Source organism: Gasterosteus aculeatus, chromosome 8 (genome assembly GCF_964276395.1).
Source record: "Gasterosteus aculeatus chromosome 8, fGasAcu3.hap1.1, whole genome shotgun sequence".
In the NCBI taxonomy this organism is placed as follows: Eukaryota; Metazoa; Chordata; class Actinopteri; order Perciformes; family Gasterosteidae; genus Gasterosteus; species Gasterosteus aculeatus.
In genome coordinates, this window is record NC_135695.1 from 17,813,737 (window position 1) to 17,823,446 (window position 9,710).

Here is a 9,710-nt window from a genome sequence, read left to right on the forward strand (position 1 = left end):
TGGAATGGATCTAGGCTGTGAGCCTCACCTGATAATCCTACACTAGTCCCTTTCCTCTCGGTCGCATCCCGGCTCGAAGAGCAAACAAGAGACGTGCCGTCTGCCCTTGAACAAAAGCTTACACGGACTGAAAGTGGCCGCTGCGCAATTACAGACTGGATCTTCCTTCGGCTCCCACAAAGCCGGGCCCTGTGATAATGGGGAAGCATCGCATCAGGCCGGGGAGCATGAGGAAGGGGAGATTTCCTCGGATACGATTAGAGATCATCTGACGATCACTCAGATGTTTAGATAAGTCTGTGGGCGGGTGTTAAAGGGCCCCGAAACAGCCCGCCGTTCTTAGTTTGCGGTCCATCTCGTTCCAGAGAGACCGCTAAGAAAGCTCAAAGCTAAAGCTACGTGGTTTAAGGCAACTCAATGCAAAAGCTGAATGAGGAAAAACCCGGATAGGACCCCGAAACGTCTGATCACACACACTGTCACACTAATCTGTCTCTCAGGCCTGGACGGCCGGCGTCAATTGCAATGATTAAATGAAGCTGTGACGACGAGGACAAGAGAGAGCGCGTGTGTGAACGAGTAGAGGATGGGAATAAAAAAAAATAATTAACCAATCCGTCCTCATCCCTTCAGTGGGACAGGGTGGGAAACAATCCAATAAGGATCTTTTAAGCACGCCGACCGGATCACAGCTTGATACCAAGCCCAGCACTGCGCTAGCCACAGAGCAGATCAGGTTGCATCCTCCGCAAACGGGTCGCATCCAAGGTGACCCGCAACAAAACCCACTAACGCAAAGACACGTTGCAAACGTCAAAAACGCTCATGAAAGAGTTTTGCGGAAAAACAGCATCTGTGGACACATCGTATTCTGCAGTGAACGGCCCATTAACAGCGCGGCATTCCCTGAATGAAATCATTCCTGTTTTCATTTGAGTCGCCACTAATTACACCGCAAGCAACAAACCCTTATGACCTCACATCCTCGCTCCAACCCCACCCCCTTCCCAAAAGACATGTGCACACACACACACACACACACACACACGAGACTACGCGCCCACACATGCCCCCTACAAACACTAAGTGGATGTATGCACGACGCAGCTCCCACAAGTATTTACAAGCACTTTATTGTGTCACACATGGCTGCCGCTCCCGCGTCAAATATCAACGGGATGCGTCTCAATCCTCCCCGGCCACGCGGACCCACTGAGTGATGCGCCATTCGCTAAGGGGAGGCGCGGGGACCTTATCGGCGCCATTATGTGGTCACATGACCACAACAATAGACGGTTCACTTAAAAAAAAAAAAAGAACATTCCGCGGTCTTCGCCACACGATTCTAGGGAACAGGAACCCGTTATAGGCTCCTCCCCTCAGCGTAAAAAAAAAAAAGACACTGATCTTAAAGTTCTCTACACAAAACACGCAACAACGTGCCAACCGTTGGAGTTATCAGCCATGTTGGGTTCACTGCGAATCACAACACGGATCGTCAGCCACGATGAGTGTGCCAAGCAGCCGTAACGTTCATCATCTTTGTTTAGTCACAAAACAAAAACTAAAAAAAAAGGTTGGCCGAGAGGTCTTCTGTATATCTTGAATTATCGTTCAGTCAATTTAATCCAGTTGTTGACTGACAGATCACCAGCCGTAGATGCCGCTAGCCTGGCTGACAAGGAAAGACCAAACCAAAACGACCCGTCTCTGTGTCGATCTTCTTCAATCGCCGAGGAAGACTGTCTGCCGCCGGCCTTCCATCATGTAGCGCATTTCACCGCTTAGCCAGAGTGGATTGTCCGAGCAAACGGCCGGCTCCCTCTCTCAGCTGGCCACCACCCAGGTCCACCCAGGTGGACTCCACCCGCCCACCTGCAGAGAAACACACCTGCCCGATCTCTGAAGGCCGCGGGACAAGTGAATACACTGTCCTTTCTCTGACAAATTTGATGCAAAAACTTTCAAACAATCAAAAACACAACTGACAACATCCAGAGGTGGTTCGCAAGAAAAGTCACAGCCCCCAGCGTCCCCCCCGCCTGGCTATCTGCTTGGTTCTGCGCTGGAGAAACACAATGGTAGTCCCTCAATGATTCCTGCACGCAAAAGGGGCGGCCAGGCACCTGTTTCATTAGCACCACGCATCTTTCTCCCCCCTCCCAGCACCCCCGCTCCTTCCTCCCGCAAGCCTCGTTATTTAAATTTCCCTGCTGTCAGCCCACATTAGCCGAACGCCACAGTTTGCCTGTCAGCTGGCTTAATTGCTGGAGGTGCCTTCTTTTATTAGGTAACCCCCCCTCCCTCCAAACACCCCCTCAGCTCGTTTGTTCCTTCCACAGAGACGCACCTCCACTGCAGCTTGTGTAAACCTGAGATCCCTTCAGCCTCTTCTCCTTTGTTTTCCTCCTGCCTTTTCCTCCTCCCCGGCTAATCGGGGCCCCGAGCGAAGCAGACGAGCTCCTGATCGATAGCCACACTCTCACCGCCGGAACAGTGGCGATAAAGAGCTAAAAGCATGGTAGGAGCGGGAGGGGGGGGGGGGGGGGGGGGTCCGGCCTTGGTACTAGCTCCAATGACGAGGAGAAGGCCTCAGCTCACTTATTCAAAAAAGGACTCTTCCCTACAACGGTCTGCGTCTTCTACCTAACCTCACATTCGAGGACTGGACATGAATCTTCAGCGTACCGCGGGGACGATCTTTTTAAGTTAGCGTCGCGCTGGTTCCTTTGCACGAAACACGGCGATGTTTTGTTCAGACCGATGAGCTTTATAAAAATAACCACTTAGGACTTCTTAAGCGCGATTGCAATCAGCGGAACTAAAAAGCTAAAGTTAGTTAGACGATGCCACTGGTGCGTGAGCATAAACAACAAGGCCGTGGCAGGTGAACTAGTCAGCTGGATGATGTCACGTCGTCCCATTAGCCACGTAAATGCTTTGAAATAGAATAGAAAACCAATAAAAACACCACTTTGAGAGCCGTTTGCCATTGCCTTGAACCTTTATTCAGTCGAGTTGCAGCATTCGGTCGTGCACTAGCAAGCTATAAGCGTATTGTTTGTAAACCAGCCACAAAACATCCTGTTCAGTATCTGAAAATGCTCCTAAATTGCGACACAAATAACAATGTAAACCCCAATATTATTTAGGTTGAGGCTTAAAAAACAACAACAATGCTTTCTGCCTGTCGTGAATTTTTTGTTCGTGAATGTTTGTTTATTTCATTGTTCAAATGAATAAACTTTTCATAAATTGTCTTTATTTCCTTCTCAAAGCAACTATAAAATGTGGCCGTCCACCTCACGTGCTCCTAGAACATGTGGGTCACAGCCGGGCAGACAGACGCAGTGATGACAGCTCTCTGCCAGCCTCGCATTGCAGAGATTAAACAGTTTGCCGGGTCGAGTGGCCCTTCGCTCCGAGGTGCAAACAAGAGCTGCTAATGGTCGGAGACTCGCCGAGGACGAGGGGAGGGGAGAGGGGGGGACGAGACCCCGTTCGGGCGAAGCAGGACCTCGGCGGTCCGGCCGAAAAGGCCTGCGGGACGCCTGCACATACATTAAGATGTGGTTTGGAGCGCTCGCAGGAACACGGCGAGGAGCGGCTGGATGACAGGGATCGGGTTTACAGAGCAGACCACAGGCCCGCAGGCCGCCTCCTGCACGCCGGTGTGTGTGTGATGTTTGTGTGTGCGTGCGGTGTGTTTGGATGGCAGAGACTTGCATGTCCTTTTTGTCACGCTAAAGGGAAGTACTGAAATAATACAATGCTGGATGCACTTTTTAAAAAGAGGGGCGGGTTTGGGTTCTTTACCTGGGAAAGTGACTTTGTGGGAGTTAATCAAAATGGAACACGCACAAATGAAGTTGTACTTCACACTGGGCTTAATCTGGTTCCAATGGCCGAGACGCGACAGTCGGGGGCGGGGTGCAGGGCGGCGTGGCTGAGGAATGCAGATGAGGGTTAGGCAAATGAGCAGGTCTTAATTGACACTTCACGCAGCTCGAGGACCAGTGTTTATGCATTTCAGCCCGCTCAAAAGCTCTCCACCCAACTCCACTAAAACAAATTAGAGCCGCTGCCGCGCGAGTTTCCCTCCGAACCCCACGGAGATCCGTCTCAAAGCACAGAACGCAAGCCAGGTCCTTTTTTTGGTTTGTACGACCGAATCACGAGCCAACACTAGGGGGACGGGGGGTCGAAGTTATCCTCTCCTTCAACCGAGATGAGCCTCTGGTTTTCAGGGGGGGCACAATCATCATCTGTATGATTGGAAATACTTTTTTGAAAACAAACCAGTGGTACTTGAGAAGGGCAGACCACTGAGTGAAGGTGTCAACAAGCCACGCTGACCCCCCCCCCTCCTCCTCCCTGCCTACTAGGAAGGGGACAAACAAACACACACTTCTTCACCTGGGTCAACTCCACAATAGTGTGGGAATAGAAGGAGGCTCCATGTTCCTAAACTGGTGGTGGCCACCAAGGACATGAGATCACACACACACACACACACACACACACACACACACACACACACACACACACAAAGACAAAGTTGGCCGGTGGACTAAACCACTGACAGCAGACTAGCTGACCTTCACGTTCATATAAAAAGGCCAATACGCGCATGTGTTGTGTACAACAGCCTATATTCTATTCTATTATCACCCCCCCATCCACCACCCACAAAGGAGTCCCCGGAAATACACAGAAACAATTTCGGCTTGCACTCACGGTTCAAGACAGTTAAAAAATAAAGTAATGAACATACGCGCGCGCGCGTAGGGGTCCCGGGTATAAGACAATAAGCGGTCCGGCGCGTGGAGGCGACTATCGTTACATAGTAGCGTAGCTTACTTACCGGTGGTCGGTTTTGAGGAAACATTGTAGCCGCCGACTTGTGTGTCCCCCGTGTGCGTTTTCTTCTTCCCTTTCTCCCCTCTGTACCAGTCTTCTTCTTCTTCTTCTTGTTATTATTGTTCTTCCGCTTTCTGCCTTTTCGGGGCGGTAAAAAAAGCAAACCGCTTCGTCGAGAAATACGCGCCGCCGGTGTCCTACCGTCGCTCTCAGGCAGGCATTTGGCCCGGTTTCAAAGGCAATGTGGCGAAGCTAGCCTCGGCTCGCTCATTCCTCGCCTTCCAAGGCTCCCTTTGTTCTGGGTTATATCTCCGACCGCACACCGCGCCGCCCTCGACGCGTCGCGGGCACCGGCGAGGGAGGAGGGGGTGGGGGGGACGGACACGAGAGGAGAGGACACCCGGGTCCGACGCAGCTTTTTCTTCCTCAAGTCCTCAACTTCGCGCTTCCAGCAATTATGATATCGGGTTTTGGTTTCCCCCCCTCTCCGATACGTCTTCGCCGTCGGTAGCATGCAGGGCAGATGGGGGGGTGGGGGTGGTTGGGGGGGGGGGGGGGGGGCGGTGATGTGGTTTGCCTGTGGGCTCGGAGACGGACACACCGCCGGGCACATTCAATGTAGCCGCAGCCTCTTTTGTCTCGCTCGCCGCCGCCGGCCTGCACTCTTTTCACACAACACTCCCAGTCCCTCTCCCCTCTCTCTCCCCCTCCCCCTTCTCTGATCCTCAATGGGACATAACATATGAGTAGTTTTCTTTAAGGAGGGGGGAGGAGACCTAAAGACAGCGCCCCCCCCCTCCCCCCCACATCATTTGTTTTATCAAAATTAATAACCACGTGATGGTTTGGTGATGTTCTTTTGTTTGTTTAAAATAATAATAATTGATTCCAAATCCCCCAAATAATATAATATTGGGAGTCCAGCACGCCAAGCACTGCCATAACGGTGTTCTTCACATAGCCTGCTCATATTTACATCAAACCCTGCGTGTTTTTTTATTATTAGTGTAGCCTGTTGATTAGAAAACACATACTAGGACGCATGAATGTTTTATATTATGAAATAATTAAATGTTTTCTTTAGAAAGACGGGCTTCAGAGGAATTGTTTAGTGATTGAATGAAACCTCCACGTGGGGCTCGGCCTCGGCGCCGTAAACACTGGTGAAATGAGCCAATGAGAACTGAGAACACCCACGTGGGGGCGTGCTGACCGTTTGCTGATTGGAGGACGCAGGTAGCTCAATGCCCCACGCGTCAATCAAGCAGGCTACGACTGCGCTGTGAGGTTAACCCTTTCCCTGGCGCAGGGAGTGATTGAGAGCGCGAGGAGTTTGTGTGGTGTATCAAGATTCAGTGGTTTTCTCTTTTTTCCCCCCTCCCCACGAAACCATCAACGCGTAGAAAAATCTTACATTTCCCCCAATTCGCCCTCGTTGGTGTGGAAATAAATAGACTCTGCTCCAACTTCTGCATCATCCTGCTCATTTCGAGATGTCAAAAAATTAATCATGCACAATGGGGGGAGGGGGGCTGACCAGACACGAGAGGACCAACTACAACTAAAACAAAATGTTGCAGAACCCGCAGAAACACAACAGTGATGATGCTGCAACGCTCGCATGGGCACATATTGAATATGCGCATTGTTGTTACCTGGAAAGGGAGAATTATTCGGGAGAAGAAGGAAGGAATGGTGGAAAAAATTGGTATTCTAGTGGCACGACCCCTTTGGCGGGGCTCATAATTAGAGAGAGAGATATTGAAAATCCAATTTCTGACAGTGGAAATCACAACCTGCCAGAGGTGGAGTTGGAAAATATAGATGTGTGTGTGTGTGTGTGTGTGTGTGTGTGTGTGTTTTTGTGATACATGTGTGTGTGTGTGAGAGAAAGAGACAGAGGAAACGCAGAGGGGGAGGGAGCGAGGGAGGGAGGAGGAGGAGGAGGAGAATAAAGGATGAAGGACAGCAGGGGGGGAGGAGGAGGGGGGTGCTGAGAAAGACGAGCCAGTAGGAGGGTTAGAGATTGAACGAGAATGAGAGTGCACACACGGGTGATGAAAAAAGTGTGTGCGCGTGTGTGTGCGTGTGTGTGCGTGTGTGTGTGTGTGTGTGAGTGGGTGTGCGCTTTGTGCGGGTAGGCCTATGTGTTGAGCAGACAAGTGAGGGAATTAAAAAAAAGAAAAAGAGAAGGATAAGGGGAGCGAGTGGGAGGTGAGGGGAGGAGAAAAAGAGGGGAATAGAGAGGGAGAGAAAGAAAGATTTTATTGCCATTTTTTCCCATGAATTTTAATGCACAGCGCTGGTCTCCCTCCCGGACGCTGGGATCACATTTATTAGAAAAAAAAGAAGAAGAAGAAAAAAAAAAAAAGAAGTCATAAGGAATGCAGTGCTTTGCAGTCTGCTGCTGCACGAGGAGATGTTTCATGTTGGTGTGTGTGTGTGTGTGTGTGTGTGTGTTGGCGGGAGTGCTTGCTGGGATGGGCTGCTGGTTGAGGGTGAGGGCGAGGATGGGGAAGGGGGTGCACAGGACGTATGAGGCCTTACGTTGTGCTTGTGGGGCATAATAATATAGATGATAGAAAATGATAAGTGAAGGATGCATAATATTGATATTGGCAGGTCAGAAGAAGGAGTGTGCTTAGGGTGTGTGTGTGTGCTTGTGTTGGCTGAGCTCCATTGATTAAATAAACCAGGTCGCCTCCAGGGGCCTACGGGACATCCAAGTGGCCCCCACAATGGGACGCGACACAATGGTCGTAGCGCTGCAGGAGCGTTTGATTTTTAGCTCAGCGGTGTGAGGTTGTAAAAGGTACGTCCCGTCAAACACGCGCTCACCCACACACACACACACTCACCTGTCCTCAAAAGAGGCAAATACAGCGCTAAGGGGCCCCAGGGAGCAGGGGAGCCTCCTTTTATCATCACAGCTTAAGAGGAGGAAAAAGTAACGGCAGCGGAGGCCGAACCAGCGCCTGTTTAGTCGGGGGAATTATTACCGAGCAGCAGAGCATCAGGTGGGAGTGGTGTTCTGAACGAGGTGATGAATGCAAGTTCACTTCCCAGGAACAAACCTCAGAGGACGGCATCATTCCGCTGCGGTTGCCAACAGCGATATCAGTGTCAAACTGTGGGCGGCGGTATTAGCTCGTAACGACGCCGCGGACGAGGTCCGTCGGACAGATATCCGGTGGAGAAGATGGAACCATTGCGTCCTCCCGAATGGCGGCAGGCTGAGATCAATAGGCTTCACTTGTCTGTAAACGAGGGCGGGCGAAGGGTTGTAAAGTAAAAGCACATCAGTAGACGTTGAGGCACGGAAACGCTCTGGAAACCATCAGAAAAATCCCCAGCACAATGCATCGGTTTTGCATTTATTCGTCCCCTGGTTGTTGTTCGGTCGAGTGTTTTGGGGATGGAAGGACAAGCCTAGATGACCGTGCAGCTACTTGCACCACGATTTGATTCATACGAATTCATCAAATCCAATGAAGGGTAAACGTCCCGTTCAAAGAGCCAGTTTTTCCCTCCAGACATACAAGCACACCGGTGGGAGACCATCGCCAGTCACAGGAGGAAAAACGCTTTCTCGCCGCTCCAACACACGCTGTCCTCCTTCTCCTCCCATTACAAAAAGGCCCCCGTTCTCCATCCTGCGTCCCTGGCGCCGTGGGCCGTGGACGTGGCCCCATGTGACACGTTTGCTCACCTTTTTTCTGGAAAAAAGTTTTGAAAGATTAAACAAAATGAAGTGACTTCTCTTAAAGCAGCCCTGCAAATACCTTTAATAAAAATCCTGTGATTCAAATAAACAATCTCACGCCACAGAAGTCAAGTTAGGGTTAACCCCCTCCACTCAACAGCAGACAGCGCTTTGGGACGGGGGGGGGGTCTGATAATGGAGGAAGGGGCTTCGGTCGGGGTCATAAACTTTGGGTTTTGTGTGGCGTCCCCATTCCCCACCACCTCCTGATCCCTCCAGGGGCCCCGGGACGGAGTCGAGAGAGCGACTCCTGCGTGGGCTTGAGTGACAGGAGGACAAGGCCACAATGTTGTCACCCCCCCCCCCCCCCCCCACAGCCCCTTTACTCCCACTCGTATTCCTACCTTGGCCCCCCCACCCCTTCCCAGTCCCTCATCAGACAAGCTGGGTGTCAGCGCAGAGACGGCACTGTGATTTATTGGTCGCTAGTCCTCTGGGACCCCCACGCCCCCTCCCCACCCCCCCACACACACCCCTACGACCCCTACCTCCCCCCTCGCACTTACACTACCCCCCTCCCCTCTAACACACACACACACACACCCCTCCCCTTCTGTCCTCTCCTGCTGTACGGCCCCTGGGGAAAAAGAAGGGGTAATGACCCACATCAGCAGCAGCAACGCACACACACACACACACACACACACACACACAGAGGGCCTCATAATAAATAAATACCCTCTGTGGCACACATATGCACACATAAAACAGACGCTGACGCATTTATTTCCACAGGCATGTGTGTGTGTGTGTGTGTGTGTGTGTGTGTGTGTGTGTGTGTGTGTGCGCTTGTGACGTTGTTGCTAAAAAAAAGTCTCCTCAACCATCGAGATTAATACTCAACTACAGAGATCTTCTTCTGTGGTTTTTGCTGCATATTTCGTATTCTATTTTATTTAGACAGGGCATCATTGTGTTCACTGCAACCCCGTGGTGACCTCAGGAAGAGGGAATGTACACATCTCCGTTTCACCGGCATGGTTGTCTTCGAGATACAAGACAAAGGGCCGACTTGTGCGTTCTTTTCAGAGGGTGATTTTGAATTGAGCCGGTCGATCCGCACTGGGGAGGAAGATTGAGGAGGTTA

At 51.2% G+C, this 9,710-nt stretch overlaps 1 protein-coding gene across 8 annotated transcripts in view; it reads right to left on the bottom strand.

The window, feature by feature from the left end:
* tle2a (TLE family member 2, transcriptional corepressor a) overlaps window positions 1-5,588 on the bottom strand; it is a 29,667-nt gene extending 24,079 nt beyond the window's left edge. For 3 of the 8 annotated variants that reach the window (XM_078108495.1, XM_078108491.1, XM_078108490.1), the window contains exon 1: window positions 4,865-5,391. In XM_078108495.1, the coding sequence (XP_077964621.1) occupies window positions 4,865-4,888 (24 nt within the window). In that variant the 5' untranslated portion in view covers window positions 4,889-5,391. Of the gene's footprint in view, window positions 1-4,864 lie in introns of all 8 variants that reach the window. The other 5 variants (XM_078108497.1, XM_078108493.1, XM_078108496.1 and 2 more) reach the window with 4 other exon arrangements.
* Window positions 5,589-9,710: the final 4,122 nt, after the last annotated feature.